The sequence below is a fragment of the Xiphophorus hellerii genome, chromosome 21 (genome assembly GCF_003331165.1).
Source record: "Xiphophorus hellerii strain 12219 chromosome 21, Xiphophorus_hellerii-4.1, whole genome shotgun sequence".
Lineage (NCBI taxonomy): Eukaryota > Metazoa > Chordata > Actinopteri > Cyprinodontiformes > Poeciliidae > Xiphophorus > Xiphophorus hellerii.
This window is the reverse complement of record NC_045692.1, coordinates 13,979,797-13,998,757: the sequence shown is the minus strand read 5'-3', so window position 1 is coordinate 13,998,757 and position 18,961 is coordinate 13,979,797. Positions and strand designations below refer to the sequence as shown.

The 18,961-nt window shown below is 38.4% G+C and overlaps 3 protein-coding genes across 3 annotated transcripts; all 3 read left to right on the top strand.

Moving 5' to 3' along the window:
• The first annotated feature begins 503 nt into the window (after window positions 1–503).
• abhd10b (abhydrolase domain containing 10, depalmitoylase b) lies at window positions 504–4,328 on the top strand. The gene is made up of 5 exons (XM_032551162.1): window positions 504–636; window positions 1,059–1,245; window positions 2,617–2,728; window positions 3,373–3,510; window positions 3,610–4,328. Exons 1-5 carry the CDS (start codon window positions 543–545, stop codon window positions 3,949–3,951), a joined length of 873 nt encoding a protein of 290 aa, XP_032407053.1. The 5' UTR covers window positions 504–542; the 3' UTR covers window positions 3,952–4,328.
• Window positions 4,329–7,453: 3,125 nt separating this feature from the next.
• On the top strand, window positions 7,454–12,914 carry tagln3b (transgelin 3b). Its single transcript, XM_032551163.1, has 5 exons — window positions 7,454–7,746; window positions 9,375–9,606; window positions 10,486–10,660; window positions 11,738–11,840; window positions 11,934–12,914. The coding sequence occupies exons 2-5, from the start codon at window positions 9,427–9,429 to the stop codon at window positions 12,073–12,075; spliced, it is 600 nt and encodes a 199-aa protein (XP_032407054.1). The 5' UTR covers window positions 7,454–7,746; window positions 9,375–9,426; the 3' UTR covers window positions 12,076–12,914.
• A 1,500-nt stretch (window positions 12,915–14,414) lies between these two features.
• On the top strand, window positions 14,415–17,377 carry c1qtnf9 (C1q and TNF related 9). Its single transcript, XM_032550751.1, has 3 exons — window positions 14,415–14,810; window positions 14,960–15,022; window positions 16,015–17,377. The coding sequence occupies exons 1-3, from the start codon at window positions 14,624–14,626 to the stop codon at window positions 16,782–16,784; spliced, it is 1,020 nt and encodes a 339-aa protein (XP_032406642.1). The 5' UTR covers window positions 14,415–14,623; the 3' UTR covers window positions 16,785–17,377.
• Window positions 17,378–18,961: the final 1,584 nt, after the last annotated feature.

The window sequence follows — 18,961 nt, the reverse complement described above, 5'->3', positions numbered from 1 at the left end:
TTTATCTATTTACAAGAATGGTCTACTGTGGATGGCACAATGAAGATGGGAGAAAACCTCTTTCAATTTCACTTTAAATCAGCCTACCAATAACTCCTTGTTCCCCAAGTCAACGGGAACAAGAGGTTAACCGTAAAATGTCACAAAACGTATGACATTTTGCTACTACAATAAAAAACAGATTAAGGTATCATAGGCATAATTATCAGGGTTATAGTTAGAGTGCTATATTTAGGACATTCAACAGAAACGTGATACATTTGACAGTTTCATTACCCTCTCTATTGGTTATTTATTGGTCATCACACTGGCACATGTTTACAGAAATAGATGGACAACTAACAAACTGTCTAACCACAAACTCTTGCCTTAAAGCATACTCGTGGTTAAAGCAGCAAAGAGCTAAGGGACAAGTTTCCCGCAAGCGGCCTCAGAGCCATGGGGTTACAGACCCCCCATTACTGGAAAGTTAACCACTCTCTTAGCAAACGAGAGTTGCTGCAGCTTTTCTCGCGATACTTCGTTAGTGTTCGTGGAACAGTATGGCAGCCGTGTCGCTGAGATCTTGTAGCAGAGGACTTTCACTAATGTTAAGAAATGCAAGGGTCGCAGCTCTGCCTTCTCAACACCTGCAAGGTTTGTGCAATTCCTTTCTACTTTTAGTATTAAATTTACAACGCTCAAACGTCCGTCAAATTGAATAAATAAACAAGAGGGGGTGTGGCGACTGTGACGTCCTTAAAAATGTAGGGAATCTGAACTAAAGGCGTGTAAAATACCTTCTAACCATAATCACTGTTATTCTTCATTCTGATAACAGCTTTTAACGTCATCTGAAATTATTATAGTGTTTTTGAACATGTGCATTAATTGGCTTCGACTGGGCGTGATAACGTGTTGAAATGCTGCCATGCTTTAACTAATTTTCATAAAATGTCTGCCAGCTTACGCTTTATCCAACACAGTTTCGTCTTTATGCCTTCTTTGTTGCCTTTTGTGTTGACATTTTATTATTATAAAACGCATTCTTAGGTAACTAATAACATTGTGTTGTACAGCGGACAGAAGACACAAATCAACAGTTCAGTATGCATCCAGACCAGACCTTCCAAAGCTAGCTTACACAAGGGTGAAGGGGAAGAGCCCAGGAGTGGTGTTTCTGCCAGGCTATGGCTCCAACATGAATGGCAAGAAAGCTGAGGCTCTGGGAGAGTTTTGCAAGTCGTTAGGGCACTCGTACCTCAGGTAAGTCACCCAAACCCATCACAGAAGACGGCACTTCGGCTACTGAACAGATCTGAACAAAATACATCTGGAACACTCTCGGATTTAGCACAGCATAATTGGTTTTACATCATTTACTTTTGAACACTTTTGTGCAAAGGTTTCCTGGGCACATTTCACAAGGAGGAGGCCCCTTAGAAGAGCCAGAACTTGCTGGAGGGACTATACACCCCTTTTGACTTGGGGATGTCTTCCACATTAAATTAGAAGTTGTTATTGAGGAAAAGTGTGTTTCGTCTACGCTGGTCATTGGGCAAGAGACGGGGTACACGCTGGGCAGGCTGCCGGTCCATCTCAGGGAAATGTAGAGACAACCATGAACTAAGGACAATTAAGAGAGGTCAATTAACCTAACAGTCATTATGTTATGGACTTTGGGAGGATTCAGAGTACCCAGGGAGAACCCATGCATTCACAGGGAGAACATGCACAAAGACGTCAGGCCTGAAGTATCTTCTTGCTGCAAGGCAACAGTGCTACCAAGGGCACTGTAGTATGAATTCTTTTGTGATGAACTACATGTATTTTTCAAAGATAAACATGCTGATTCATTCTTTTTTCCATTACCTTGCTTAACACTCACACCAGTTTGTCTGACTTACCTTGTGTGCTTTCTACATGCCCAATTATGGCCAAAAGCTTTGGAAGTGACACACAATTTGTGTTGTTTTTAACAGCTTTACAGTTAATTGTCTCTGTAGACACTGAGGAAAAAATACTATTTATGTAAATATGAAACATTTATTTGAAGAATTAATATTTAGCATCGAGCCTTCTTCTGAAATTCACTTTTACATGCTGAAATTCTAATGAGTTCTAATTCTGAGAATTCTTGGGCTTGATCACAATTTGTTAGTGTCTGAAATACACATGGCTTCTCACAGATACATCTGGGAATTTTCTTCTTCTACTTGTTCTCGGATGATCTTCCCATTTGTTTTTCTTCCCAAAGATGTTGCAGGTTATAAAATAACATTTCTGTTTTGAAAATCTTCATTTTGTCTTTTTTATTGTCTTAATTTTATGGGAAACTAAATTTTAATTGACTAGCTGTAAGCCATCGTCATAAAAAATAACAGAAATAAAATATGCAAGATGAAATAAATGTGTTTCACTTTTTAAATAGATTTACTGATATTAAGTTTTTTAGATACCTGTGACTAGAACTATGCTAGCTGATAGTTATTTTCAACTGATGTTCAAGCATCTGATCACTAATTATTTAAAATAAATATGAGGCATGAGGAAAAAAATGTCCATCTACAAATGGTTTGCCATGTCCTTACAGTCTACTTCTCACAGGCATCTCTTGTTCTGCTTCTGTTCTTTCAGGTTTGACTACACAGGACATGGTGCTTCAGAGGGGGCGCTAGCTGACGGCACAGTTGGTATCTGGAAAAAAGATGTTCTTTATGTGTTAGATGAGTTAACAGAAGGACCACAGGTACATATTTTTCATCCTTTGATTTTTTTATTTTATTTTTCCTTTCAGACAATTTAAGCAATATCTAGTGTCATATGTTTTATTTGACACTTGACCAAAACAATATGGTAAGGATCTCAAACAGCTGTAGACTCATAAAGGAAAACCCTGCTGTCTTCTAACTGTAGGTTACATCTCATCACAAATACCTTTCAAATTTTAAACTTTTCAGCTTACCCTTTAAATGGAAACTGTATTTTTAAGTTGGGTAATGGGGATTATTGGTTTGAAAGACCTTCTGAAAGCAAGTAAAAGCATAAAAAACACACATAAAACAAAGTGAAATCTAATAAAAAATCCTCACACATCTTGAACTTTTCCTAATTTTGCCATTTTACAACCACAAACAATGTTTTTTGTGGGAGATTTTATGTCATAGTCTAAAAAAGCTAGTGAGATGTTTTTATAAAAATCTTTTGTTGTTTTTGCCATTTCTCCAGAAGATGGCGCTGTGTGGTCACATATTGTATTAGGATTCTGTCACCATTGGCTTCTGTTTGTCTTCTTTGCCTAATTTATTTATTTATTTAATTTTACTTTGTGTTTTCAGATGTTTTTTTTTCTCATATAACTCATTTTGTGGTGTTTTTGCTTCTTCTTTGCAGATCCTGGTGGGATCCAGTTTGGGTGGTTGGCTCATGCTGCTGGCAGCCATTGCAAGACCAGAGAAAACCGCTGCACTGGTCGGCATCGCTTCTGCTGCTGATCACTTTGTCACGGCGTTTAACTCTCTTCCATTAGAGGTGAGACCATGTTGGATCACGCTGTATGTCAGATGTGTTTCACAATCAGTTTTTTTTTTCTTTTAATGTTTTGTGTGATCTCCATGTTTAAACCCACAGACTCGCAAGGAGCTAGAGGCCAAAGGGGAGTGGTCACTGCCCAGCAAATACACAGAGGAAGGTTCGTACAAGTTCAGCATGGACTTCTTGCGTGAGGCGGAAAACCACTGTGTCCTTCATAGCCCCATTCCCATCACCTGCCCTGTACGGCTCATTCACGGCCTCAAAGACGAGGACGTCCCCTGGCACATCTCCATGCAGGTCGCAGAGCGCGTACTCAGCCCCGATGTGGACATCATTCTGAGGCGGAACGGCCAGCACCGCATGTCCGAGAAGGACGACATCAAGCTCATGGTCTACACTATTGACGATCTGATAGACAAGCTGACCACCATGGTCTGAAGAACGGATAGAAGAGATGTTCAGAATATGACTGCAAACTGGGAAGTCTGCCCTCCAGGAAAAATAACCAAACAACGGCATGTTGCTCTGCCAAACGTCACCTATGATGCATCAGTTTTTTTGGTCCTATATTTTGTCTGTCATCACTAGCATCTCGTTATGTTGCAAGCGATAATGAACCCTAAAATTTTCAGGTTGCATTTGTATGTTTCTGGTTGTTGTATTGAGAATTATGATTAGCCATCTTTGTTGTCATTCTTACTGTTACACTGTCTTCCCTCTATGTCCTAGCATACACAGTTTTCCTGTGCCTTTTTATCCAGTTTTCACCTATTTTTGGCCAATAAAACCTCTGCACACCAGAGTACAGGTCTTAAGCTTCTGAAAGTCGACACACTCTTCACGTAGCTGAGTTAAAGCAGGGTAAACATTATCATTTACAGAAGGAGCATTTTACAAACTTTGACCTCTGTTGTAGAAAGAATAAAGGGAATATTCATTTGGTTCTATATTTTGGATACATGTTTCCATTAGGTCTAAAATTTTAAACAAAGTAGATGAACAATAATTTCTGACCAATTACAGTTTGATACCGTTAAACAGAATAAATGCAGGTAGAAAGAGGGCAAGGACCCAAACTTGTTAAACTATGGTTTATTTTTCTTATGAAATGATAAATAACTTTTGTTTTTTTTTTACATGAGCCTTATAGAGTCTGACATTAATAATGCAGGTTGGAAGTTTACATACATTCATCAGTGGTATGAATATCATTAATCTGGAGATTTTGTAGATGCATATTGTTGCATATGATACACCTTAAATGTATGCTAATAACTAATATCAGCTGAATATAAACATTTATTTGCAGAAATAATAGAACTCTTAAATTATTGGGATATCAACGTGAACCTGGCTTTTAGCTGTAGTTATAACTTTCTTCGGAAGGTCTTGGTAGGGAATACTCCAAAGGTTCGATCTCACTCTGCTACATCCATTCCCAGACTAGTTCTGGTTCGGGTTTTGAATCATTGTCCAGTTGGAAAACTTGTGTTCAAATAGCTATATTGGAGTTGATTTGAAATTAAGCTTAAAAAGTAAAGGTCGTCCTCCACTCCATTACTCCTTGCATTTTGTGCAACATACCAGCTCTAGACACTTTCTCAGTGTCTGTAGATGTAAAGTTCACTACGTTCTGGACAGTTAAAAAGAGATAGGCATGACCTTTGTGGCTCCTGGACATTAAGATCAATTTTATCAGAGGGTGACAGTTTGGTTCAGATTTGGGTTAACTTGGGCACATTTAAGTGTTTCAACTTGATGATAATCCCAAACTATGCTGATATTAAGAAAATCAATTATGCAAAAGTTGATTTTCTCAACTTTTGCATAGATTAACCTTAATGTTTATTTCTGAGAACATCAGCTCCTAAGACGTTTACCAGATGTCAACAATGTTTCCTGCACATGCTGTCGCTTACAGATGATCAGTTTATCGTGCGATACACAACTATTGCCTCTTCACTTTCATTGTAAAACTTGTAGAAGCAGCACAAATGAAGTTGCAGCAAACATTTTGGATTAGTTATGTTTCAGATTTCCCATGGACCTTTTGATCTCAGTTGTATTTCGGATCATATGACCAGTGCTTTTGTTGTTTTTTACTTCATCCTTATGAGAAATGAAACAGAATTTAGAAATCTTATACTGTTACTGGAGAAACACAACAAAACCTGATGGGATCTCACCCCAAAACACTGTTACTGCAAAAACAACTAAATCAGGACATTTTTGTGTCATTTACATCATCACTGAACAATAACATAAAGTGCAAAGTATTTATCCTGACAGCCCTGTGAATCTTGGCTCTGAGATTTTACTATTTGTGTTTTTTTGTTGTGGCCATCACAGGTTTATTTCTTTTTCTCCACATCCTTCTGAATCCTGCTGTCCTTTAGTCACTGAACGGAGCAGCTGGACAGTTGATTATTAACATGTAATTGTCCACTAGCTGCTCTGTGTTTAATGGAGCAAATCAACCACTTTCTCTCAGCTCCTCTAAACTGCACCGCTGACCTTTAAGTTATGACTGAACTCTGTAGTCGGTCATTTTTATGCTTATGTCTAACTGTCATTTTACAGAAGGAAGCTAAGGGAAAGGATGAGAGTGTTTTTGGGAAGAAGCTACTGTGTCGTCCTCATGTACTGGAACTCCTGGTAAAGATGTGTAAATTCTTTAAAATAAAAAATATGTATTTTATTTAAACAGCATATTAAACAGACATCCCATGATGAGAAATAACTTTTGCAAAAACAGTTATTGGAAACTCAAACCATTCCTCTAAATTGAAAACAATACAAGCATTTGTAGTCAAACTTTTTTACATTGCTCCTAATTTATTTTAGGAACTTCTAATTATTAATCTTTAAGGATCAAGGTTTGTCTTGCCTCGGTGACAAAGATGCTAAGGGGAGTAAAAACACTCCCAAAGCTCAGAATTAAAGAACTCAGCAAAGAAGGGCATCCTGGTGTCAAATTTCCTTAACAACCATAAGGAGTTGTCTACATGCCAACCAGTTGTTTGTGGTTGGAAGAAAATGCCTTCACAAGGAGTTTGCTAAACTCTCCTGGTACTGTGGTTTGAACCGTGTGCTTTGGTCATTTAAGACAAACACTCCATTTTGGCTCACAGTCAAACAAAAAATGAATATTTAGAAAAAGATGTTAACGCTTCTTTTGAGTATGGTGGCGGATGCTGTGATGCAGTGGGCCTGTTGTTGAGTGCATTCATCATGATATCTTTGAAGTATCAAGACGTTCAAAGAAAAAGGTCTGGTGGGTTCTACTAATGAACTACAACAGAACATCATTAGATCTTTCAGTGGGATAAAAAATCCCAAACTACATGATAAAACTGGCACAAGATTGTGGGGTTGGCGAAAGAGAAGACTGTGGAAAAGAGAACCCAGAACTCTGAACAACGTAGACATCGTCAACAGGAGAAGTGATGAACATCTTTCTCTCTGCTTTGACTAAGTGAAATGTTATAAGGCGTGGTGTGGGTGTGCAATCTGTGGCTCTGTAGGTCCTCCACATCGGCTCTTACAAACAACTTTTTTCACATAATACTTCTTGTATCATTCCTTCCTTCCTTCCTTCCGACTCTGAAAGGCTTGGACTGGAAAAGTTTAGATGTTTTTACATTAAAAAATGTGTTCAGAGTTTTTCAGTTTACTGCAATAAAAGAAACATTTCTTACAATCATTTTTTTACACGTTTTTTCTGTTTGTTTTTATTTTACCAGTTGTGCAAATAAATGGGAGTGAGGAGCCAGTGATCAAATCACTGAACTGAATTTAGCTGACTCTGAGGATAAGATAATATTGTGGGGGTTGTTTTGGACACAGAGCTGATCAGTATTGGCTTGCAGACAATTGATTTGACGCATTCATGTGGCCTTGCTTGCTGAGGGCTGAGGGGTGGAGGGGGTCACTTTGCACACAGCTGAGCAGGCACTAACACACTGACCGCCATCCGGGACAGAGGAGTCACGTCGCATTCCGCTGCTGAGCGTCCGCAGGGAGCCCCCCACCTTTCAGCCCCCTCTTGGTGGAACTGGTGCATATAAAAACCCAGAGAGTCGCCCCTCCCGGACTGAGTGAGGTCCAGTCTGGCCCGGAGGCGCGCTCGTCCTGCGCTTTATGGATGCTTCAGCACTTCAGCATCATCGTCCTCTGCTCTGAATAAGCTCAGTGTTGGGATACGGGACATCAGTGATCGCTCTTTCCTTTCCAGTAAGTGACACATTTCATCCTTGAAAACTACTGACAGCGTGCTTACCATATGTGAGGCGTCATGTTTACGCAGTCGATGCAATATGCCTCATCTTTGTGTGCGCAGCAGTTTTTTATATATATATTTTCAAACAGTTCGAAGAAACAGCGAAATGCGTTGCAAAGGCTAAAACCGGAAGGTGAAATATTTTAGAAGAAAATCTTTTTTTAACTTGGAAAAGCTGCTCATTTCGAAAGATGCAGAAAAGATAACATTTACGTCACAGCGGATCTGACATGACTTTGCACAACACAGTTGCACGTTGTGATGCATATGATCAGCTGTGAACATGGCTGTTCTGTGCGATTGTGAAGTTTCTGCATACATTCAGTGATTTAATTTGCGTCACTGTAGGTCATCTGAAGCAGCATCACTGCGCCCAGCCAGCCGGAAGCAGGTTAGATTGTTGTCATAGCAATAAGAGGGCTTGTCCTCCCTCGGGACGGCAGCCAAGAGACCACACCCTTCTTTTTTCACTGCCTCCACAGATTTGATGGTTTGTGCAGCAGATTTCGTGAAAGTCATAGACATAAAATATTCAATTCAAAGAATTACACGGGTGATAAAGCTTAACTTAATCACTGCAGTGATTGCTAAATTATTCACTACTTTCATTTAGTTTTATTACAGTCATAAATTCGAGGTTTTCTAGTGGGATTTTAAGTGATAGAACAACATAAAATAGAGAAATGAATATGAATTCAAATTATACATGGTTTTCAGTTTAACAAAATAAATAAATCCAGTGCAACCAGTAGCATTTAGAATTAGAAATACATTTTCCTGTGAAATCTTATTTCAGTATGAATATAGCTGTTCTGTTCTGTTGCGGGCTCAGAGGTTTCTGCACACCATCCCCATGATGAAGCATGGTGGGGGCATCATCATGCTCTGGGTAAGCTTTTCTTCTTCAATATGGAAAGGGAGGCTAGAAGATCAGGAAGATAAGAAAACCTGTTGGAGGATTCAAAAAAAGTGAGACTTGGTTCAGAGGTCCACCTTCTAGCAGGACAACCTGAAACATGCAGCCACAGCTCCAATATAATTGTAATGGTCCAGTCAAAGTCCAGACATTCTAGAAATTCTCAAACAGCACTATGTAAAAACGTTTGGCAACAATCTTTATACAATCTGATGGACTTTGAGCTGTTTTTTAAATTTTTTTTCTTAATTTTAGTCTCTTGATTTGTAAAGCTAGTACAGACAAACCCACACAACAAAAGATAAGCAAAGTGGCAGCCAGATTAAAAACACAAAGATATGCATAAAAACAAGTGATGATGCTAAAGACAAACTAGGAAGTGCAGGTCATACAAAATGTACAATTACAGCTGAATAAGTGTACCGCATTTTTCTAGATTTTTATTTGTAAGAAATATTAAAATATTACTCATCACTTTCCTCCACTTCCTATGCACTGCTTTCTGTTGGTTTTGTTCATAATATCTCAGTAAAGTTTCTGTAACAAGACAAAGTGGGAAATATTTTACAACACATTGTGTGTGAGAAATAACACACAATGCCTTGCATAAGTTTGTTTTTGTTTTTATTCTCACTTAACTCAGTCTGTAACATCTACTTCCTTCAGGACAGCTGGACGTCCACACATTGTTCACTATAGATTCTAAGGAAGGCCTGCCATGGCGAACCGAGGGCCCAGTTACGGACTGAGCCGGGAGGTGCAGGAGAAGATCGAACAGAAGTACGATCCTGACCTGGAGCAGCGCCTGGTGGACTGGATAGTCGCACAGTGTGGAGGAAACCTGGAGAAACCGCAGCCGGGCAAGCAGAACTTCCAGACATGGCTGATGGACGGAACGGTGAGCGGCTGCAGTCCCTAAAATAGATATACTTTGAATTATTTAAGATACAACATAATAGCGCTGACAGATATGAAATGGCTGCCACATGATGGCCAATTTATGTGCCCTCTTACTTATTACGCTTAATAAAAATTGTTCTCAAGGTAGAGATTTAGAAAAACTGTTTTACTCACTAAAGGTTTATTCAAAAAAATAGAAAACCAAACATGTAAAATTTTAACCTGCAATCTGCTAAGTCTTTCTGAGCACATATTTAGGGATTTTCAGAAGTGAAAAACATTATTGTTAAGACTTAATTTTTCTGAACTTCACAGCAGTTGTGTGCTGCTGTGTCTTTTAGCTAAATACTGCAGATTAACCTGCTAAAACAAATTTTTCAGAAAAATCAATGAAAGCAAAAAACAGGGGGAAATTGGTTGATTTCTTCACAAAAAAGCAGCCGCTTAAAAAAAAAGCATCCTTCTTTCAAGTTAATTTAAGGTAGCATTATTATTTCTTTTGATTATTGGAGAATTTTAAATAAATTTCAGTTTTAAAAGCCAAATTCAATTTCCTTTTGTGCTCCTCCCTGAGGAGCAGTAAGTAAGTAAAACTTTATTTATATAGCACCTTTCAGGATAAGATTCACAAAATAACAAATCCAAGTTTATGCAAAAGTAGATTTAAAAATATAGGTTTTTAGCTGGCCTTTATATGTGTGTTGTTCTGGCAGAGATTTTAAATTTTAAGTAGCAAAAGTAGAAACTCTGTAGAACAACTGAAACCCTGTGAATTACATTAGATACCAGCAAATACTGAGAGTCTCATCGTGCCTTGGCGCCGAAGGTTCTGTTCGCAGGATGACTAAGGCAGACTTCTGTCTTTCCTCCGTAACAGATTCTCTGTCGACTCATAAACAGTCTTTATCCGCGGGGCAAAGAACCCATCAAAAAGATTGCTGAGACTCAAATGGCCTTCAAACAGATGGAGAAGATCTCCCAGTTCCTGCAAGCAGCAGAAGCTTATGGAGTCACAACCACAGATATTTTTCAAACCGTGGACCTCTGGGAAGGTGAGGAGATGGATGGATGGATGGGTGGATGGATGGATGGATGGATGGATGGATCTGTAAACTGCAATTTTCAAGATTTTCCACCGATCTAAATTTGGATTTTATTGGAACTTTATGTAACAGATCAACACAAAGTTATGTGTAAGTTTGAAGTTGAAGAAAAAGTAGCATATCATCTTTTACAAATGAAATCTGAAAAGTTTTCTGTGCATTTGTATTCAGTCTCTAGTAGAGGGACCCTTTATTGCAGTCACAAATGCAATCACAAATGCAGCCCTTTAGATGCATGTTTCACATATGTAGCTTGATATTTTTCCATTAATCTTTACAAAATAGCCCAATTTCACTCAGATTGGATGGAGAGGTTCAAACTTTAACTGGGCCACTTTAATACAGTGGTCTCTGAGCTGTCCTGCTGGAAGGCGGATCTCTATTCCTATCAGTTGCCTGGTTTTCCTACCAGGACTGTCCTGCATTTAGCTTCATCCAACCTTCTAACAGGTTGGGTCAGCTTTCCTGACCCTGCAGAAGAGAAACATCCCCACATCATGATGCTGCCACCACCATATTCCACAGTGGAGGTGGAATTTTCAAATATCTAAGGCCTTCACAGAACAGGTGTATTTATGTTAATATTAAATTACACAGACTAAGAGACTTATGTACTCTTATTATATACTAATTGGGTGACTTCTGAAGGAAGTTGTTTGGAATGAATCCAAATGCATGCAACATTTTTCATTACTGAAAATCTGAAAACTCTTCCTCCATTTCCTTCATTCAGCTTGACTCATCTTTGTGTTGGTCTGTCATGTAAAGACTCAACAAAATACACTGAACATGTTTAAAAAATATCAGTACCTATGGATCCAATTTCCCCCAAAACTCTGATCATCTTCTCTATTTCTACTAAAGAAAATCATTCCTTCATGATATTGCTGCAACCATATTTTATTATGTACATTTTCTGTTAATTTATCTTCACATTTGGTGTTTTGAATGTTGGGTAATTTCTTCTTATTTAGCTTTTCTATTATCTGACCAGAACATTTTCTTCCGCATATTTGCTGGTTATAGGAAAAGACCTGGCAGCAGTGCAAAGAACCCTGATGGCTCTGGGGAGTTTGGCTGTCACAAAGGACGACGGCCAATACAAAGGTGACCGTGACTGGTTCCACAGGTACAAAAAAAAAAAAAAAACTCTGAAAACATCAAAAACCCACATTCAGAGTCCTCACACACACCCACTAACTCTCTTGGTGTACATACGCAGGAAAGCCCAGGGGTACAGACGAGAGTTTACTGAAGAGCAGCTGCGCCAAGGGCAGAGTTTGATCGGCCTGCAGATGGGCAGCAACCGCGGCGCTTCCCAGGCTGGCATGACGGGCTATGGTATGCACCGTCAGATCATGTAGACCCCCTTTCTAATCCTTGATCTCAGACTTTGTTTTTCTACTAATCCCACAAATGCTGTAGCCCTCAAATAAAACTCTCCTAAGCTTTGCCACACCTGCCATCTTAACCTCAACTTCCCTGTAATTGCTGCTTTTGCCCAACACTGTTTTCCTTCACTTCTTAATAAAATGATGTCAGCTACACTGCAGATTTATGTCTTCATGCTTCTTCTCTTTTTTTTGCCTTCTTACCTCTGTATTATACTATTTGGTTACACAATGTGTATTTTGGTTTTATTTAACTAAATACAATAAGAGCCATCTGTACTGTACACTTGTTTACAGAGATACTCGAAGTGACTGTTAAGGCATGGTGTATTGTTATTTATATATTTCCTATATTTTAGTGATCATAGACTATTTTGTTCCTGTGTGATTCTTTAGCCTTAATCCTAGCAAGGCTCAATTAGCAACGAAGTCTCTGCAGTTTTGCCTGAAGACTTGTTGTTGTTTCTTCTGTAACCAAATCAACCTCACGTTGTGCCTGGTTATAGGACTTCAAAGGCTGGGTCCTTGATCTGCTGGTATTAAATTATAGATGAGCGTCATTTGTTCTGAGCCATGCCCTCGTTTGTTATCTGTTACATATTTGTTCATGCTGTGTCTAATATGTGCACGGTGTAACATGTGAATGTGCAGTAGCCAACAGGTTTGACAATAAAAGGTTCATGGTGCCAGGTAAATATGTTGCTTGATTGTGCACTCTTTATGTGTGTTCTGTTTGTATTTTGGAAATATATTTATATGTGGATGTGTGTAAGAAGGATTACTGGAAAAATAAAGTATGAATATGCATTTTTGTCTTCCCTGAGGTGAGGTGAATGCTGTGTGCTCACTGCAAGCACTGGGTGCTTTTTCTCATATCTTGGCTTTATGTTCCCACTCCTCCTTTGCCGCCATCCTTATTGTCTCTGCTCACCGTGCACAATCTAATAAAGTGTCTGCAGTACAGCACAATTATTTGGATGCTGGTTTCTGATTCAAGCCAGAGTAACAGTAACCTTTTGTTTAGCAGCATGAGTAAGAAATCAAATCTCTCAATGCTCTTCTAATGATGTTGAAGGCTCATCTTTCCTTAATGAAGGGGAAGGAATTGAATCATTTGAGTGTATATGTTGCCAAAATCCAAATTACAATGATCAAAGACCTGGTTTAGAGTTTTTTAAAATTAATTTATAGAACTAGATGCTTTAATTGCAGGCCCCCGAGCTTAATAGGTAATTCTAATTTGGAGAAAGAAAAGGAAAGATGTTGTCCAAAAAAAAAACTCAACTTACAGGGGTTAGCAACCAAAAATCTTAATCAGTCATTCATAAATCAGCATCATAAATACCAAGGAACACAGCAGCGAGGTCAGGGTTTAAAGCGCCTTTAGGTTATAAAACAATATCTTATCTCAGAAGATCTGGAAATGGAACAGGTATGGCACAAATACAAAGAACGTGGAAATATTTCAGCTTGTACAAAGATAGTAGAGATATAATATACCCTGAAGTACTATCAGCTGTGAAAGCAGGATGTGGTATTTCTATACATGGCATTGGCTCAGAGGGGCAGAATAGAGGTGCAGGCCACACTTTTCAGATTTTAGGTATAGAAAAGTATAAAAATCATGCATCATTTTTCTTTCATCACCTCTATACAGGACATAAAATTAAGGTTTGTGGTTGTAATGTGAAAAAAACTGAAACATTTTAAGTGCATAGGTATTTTTGTACACCCTGCAAACACATAAATTGAACAACACCATAATTAAACGTAATTGGGAGAAGGTGAAAACAAAATAAGCAAAACCCATTGACGCAAGCTGCCATGATGGTTCGATATCAACAGGGAAAAACAGTTTTAAATTAATTAGAAAAGCAGGTGGATTCAGGATGTTTTGACCACAGCTATTCATAGTTGAATGCCTCTGATCCCATTCATGCCAGCTGATCTTTGTGTTGCTCTTTCTTAATGGCACATACGAACCCAAAACCCTGTTAGCACTGGACAAGTAAACAAAGTCTAATTAATGTGGGCCATCAAACCAAAAGGCAACAGCTTTTTAATCTAAAGGTCACTTCATACATCTGATTATTTTTACTGTACAATAAATTAATATGAAATCTGCCAGTGAGATGTCAAAGCATGTAACTACTTGCCCAGGGTTAATGTCTTATTTTCTCCTCTGCACAGACAGGCAGCTCAAGTGAAACTATTTGGTCCTCTCTACCTTCCTATTCTCAGACACTGTAACTATGAGCTTATTATTAGCCTCAGACGGACTAAAGAAGCATCTGAAGGGACACAGGCCACGCATAACTAATGGAGCACAGTCAATAACTAAACCATAAACAGTGACCAATGAGGATGCATTTGTTAAGCTTTGCCCAGCCTGTAAATCGTTGGCTTCTCTCATGCACTTTGCCACTGTTGCATGGAGGATCTCGGGGTCAGCCTTTTGGGGAATAGAAGTTACTCTGTGCCATGCTTGAGCTTCTAAAAGTCTAAAAGTACAGTATGTGCAATGTCGCAGATAAGCTTTAGGGTTGCTCTCCTGCTCCTGCTCTTGGTCGTCAGATGTGAGGCAGAGGAAGAAACACCAAGTAAAGGCTGCATTTGTGGGTACCCTGGAATACCAGGAGATCCTGGTCACAATGGCTCACCAGGGAGAGATGGTAGAGACGGACTCAGAGGGGACAAAGGAGACCCAGGCAAGTTCAGAAGAAGACTGTTTAAAGGCTTGACTGTAATGTGACTTGAGCCATATTTAATAAACTGGAATATGTGTTTCAATATGTTATCATCAAAGTGTTGATTGCAAACATTTAAAAACAATTTTGTAATGATGTTTCGTGTAAAGGTGAAGTTGGCCCTTCGGGACCATCTGGAACCGATGGCCTAAAAGGAGCCAAAGGAGACACTGGTATGTACTAAAAATAACAACATTGCAAAAGAATAAAACCCAATATATTTCTGTTGGTGTTAAATCATCTGCTTACTTTAAAGCATTACATTGAAGTACCTACCATTTACAATGTCTTGCAAAAGTATTCATATCCCTTGAAGAACAATTAGAAACTTTACAATGACGAATGTATGTCATCGTACTTTTATGTGTCAGACCATTATGAAGCAGGGTCTAAATTTGTAGAGGAAAAGAAATATCTCATGGCTTTTAACATTTCTCATTATAAAAATCTAAAAGTGTGTCATCAACACCTTCACAACATTTACTATAGTTAACCTGATTAGTGAACTGCCAATACTTTAAAGTACTGCCTTTCACTGAAATTACAGATCTATGTTTTTAACCAGTTTTGCACACCTAAAGATGTCTGCCAACAGAACCTTTCAAGTTTTGAAACAGATTCTCAGTGAGAGTAAACTCTGGACTTTGGGCCATTCTAACACATGCACTTGCAGTGATCCACACCCATGTTTAGTCTTTTATAACCTCAAACAGCGTTTACAGGATTGTTCCGTATTTAGCTAACATGCATCTTCTTTTTATCTGCTGATGAAATATGCCAACATGCATCTTTTATCAGCAGAGACCACTCTTTTTTGTCTCTGCTGACAGAAAAAACAAAACATCCCCTCAGCATGACACAGCCACCACCATTTTCCACATGGTGTACTCAGGGTGATGTGCTATGCTTTTCTGCCATAAACAGTATCTCCTCTTGCCACTCTACCCTGAAGTCCAGATTAGTCAGGTTCATGGCTAATGGTTGTCCACAAATTCTTCCACCAGAACTGGTGTAAAATTGTTGAAAACGATGCTCCTTTTTAAAAGATACATACGGCATTGTATTGATTTGTCATGTAAAATGATAAAAAAAAATACACGCAGGCTTGTAATGAGTGTCGGTTTTCACTCCTATTTTTATTTATTTCTTTATTCATTCTCTCCAGGTGCTATTGGTAATGTTGGACCTAAAGGGAAAAAAGGAGAAAATGGAGAAAAGGGGTCTCCTGGAAAAATGGGGCCCCAAGGAATACAGGGACCAACTGGCATAAAAGGAAGCAAGGGAGAACTTGGCTTGCCAGGACCCCAAGGACTTAAAGGAGATTTAGGCCCACCAGGACCACATGGTCCAAAGGGGGAAATTGGCCTAAGGGGTGACAGAGGTATTCAGGGGCCACTGGGACCCCCTGGTAAGTCAGGGCCTAAGGGAGAATTGGGTGTGCCGGGTCACAAAGGAAACATTGGTTACCGTGGCGAAAGGGGTGCTCGGGGTGAGAAGGGTGACAGCGGCGAAAAGGGAGAGTCTCCTGTCATCCCCAAAAGCGCCTTCTCCGTGGGACTCACAGCGCGTAGTAAACTTCCACCAGCCAACTTGCCGATCCGGTTCGACAAGATTATTTACAATCAACAGAACCACTACGACTCACAGACAGGGAGATACACGTGCCCCGTAGCTGGCGCCTACTTCTTCACCTACCACATCACCGTCTTCTCCAGAAACGTGAAAGTGGCCCTAATGAAGAATGGGGTAAAAATCATCCACACCACGGACAACTACCAGACCAGTGAGGACCAGGCAGCAGGGGGCGCTGTGCTGCACCTGGATGTGGGGGACAAAGTGTGGCTGCAGGTGGTTGGAGGAGAGCTGTTCAATGGGCTGTTTGCTGATGAAGATGATGACACCATCTTCTCCGGGTTCATAATCTTTGGATCCTAATTAAAGATTTTCAACAGAAATCTAAGATAAAGCAAAATTTAGTTTTACTTCTATCTAATTATGATCCAATTAAATTAATTTAATTCAAAATTGGGTTGTTATATTTCAAAGTAATTACATTAAAATTAATTTGTATTTTGTTTTCATTATTTCAGACATATACTGATACTTTATCAGTATATCTTCTGCTAAATAAAGTTGAAATGATTTTTCAAATAAGATAAAAGTTATATACAAGTGTAACTATTGGTAATTGTCTCATCTGAAGTTGCAAGTAAAATATTTCCATTGTACAGAAAGGTATATGTATATGTATGTAAAATATGTATTTAATTAATTACCAAACTGAGTTTTCATTAAGTCATGATCTGTTAAATCATACTAAATTATATCAATCTGTCCAGGAACTGTAGGTGGAAATTGGCATTTTTGCTATAACCTGGTACCATGCATTTATCCTTTTAAAAGGTTAATGAAGTGTTGTACATTGTCTCTGTGTAAATAAATAAAAAATTGTATAAAGAGTTTACACATTTATTTCAGAAATGTGATAAAATACAAAGCCTATACAATTCCCAAATTGAAATCTTTAATATTGTCCTGTCATTGTTTTAAGAATTGCTTTGATGTCCCCAGGACAAGAAGGTACTCTCAAGAAATGTATTCAGAATCCACCAAAAAGATGTTGGACTTGTGGCCAGATCGGTCATATGCTGCCTGTTGAAATAAGCTGGGCACCAGTGTTGCAAAAATTACACAAAAGGTTTTTTTTATTATTATTATTCTAAGTAAAATAGAGATAAGTCACAATCTCTAACAATGATTTTTGTACCTTGGAAACCAAAACAAAGCTGGTTGGGAAGGCAAACATTACATGTACATTATGAAATGAAACCCGTAAAGAACAGAACATGCTGACTGTGTGGATTTAATGCTTCTGCTAACAGTGTTACTGTATAAAGGACAGTGAAATTTTTTATTTTATATATGGAAAACTTTTGAATTAAATGAGTTATATCTGGGTCATGGCTGGATCACAATACTGGAACTTTATATGTTATTTTTGCTAGCAAAGAAATAGACAGAGTAGCTATGTTAAGCCATCTGTATCACATATAATCACATCCTATACATTTATTTATTTGCATTTGTTTGTTAAAATTTTATTAGTTTTCATTTTGGTGCCAGTGATGTCTCCTTTTGGTTCTTTATCCAACTATTTACAGTGGAATTGTTTAATACAGTTTTTCTCATCTTGCAATGAACCTAGATTTGGAGTTTAAAAAAGTAAACATGAGTTTATTGAATGATTAATCAGACGACAAGAATGTCTGGATGGTATCTTTTATCTCACCTGTTTGTTGTCTTACTATTGTAAGACAACAATCGCCTTGTTTCTCTCTGTGGAATTTTGGGATGGGCATGGAACAGAAATATCCATGAATTTAAATTCCACTGGTGTGATTCAGTGACATGACGCGAGAAAGCCAGGACAAAACCAACTGGAAAGCCCAGTCTTTTTTTGTCCTACTCATGTGCAGGAATTGTGGAGTACCAAAAGTGCCCCGGTTTAATAAATTGGTAAATTGGCAAACAGTTTAATTTATTAATTTTTGTTTAAATACACTTATAGTGTGACACAAATCTAATTCTGTGAAACATGCAATTTGTGTTTTACAATTTTGTCTGTGAAACCAGTTTCCAAAATCAAAATAAAGAAAAAAAAACAAACAACAAAAAACAAAGAGTTTTTTTATATTATCGTTCGAACTATTACACAGTGAATTACGGATAAGAAAATAGAATTCATACTGATAAATTGTACAACTTTAGTGGGACACACCTGTTTGATGTGATTATCATGATTTCAAAAATAAAATATGAAATTTAATATTACTTTTTGAACTGCACAAATTTTCTTAAGGGACATTTTTCTAAAATATATATATATATATATATATATATGTAATTTTTGAATTTCTTGAATTGTGGCACTTTTGGTCTTCCACAAGTAAGGCAGCATTGTGCTTCGAAGTGGGCGTGGCTTTCAACTTCAAGGGCTTGATTGTCTGATTTACTATTGGCTGTCAGCCGGACGGTCGCACTGTGGTCAACCAGTAACCTCCATCGTAACCTCTCGACGCCCCGCCCCCTGCAAACACAGCAACAAGTGCACT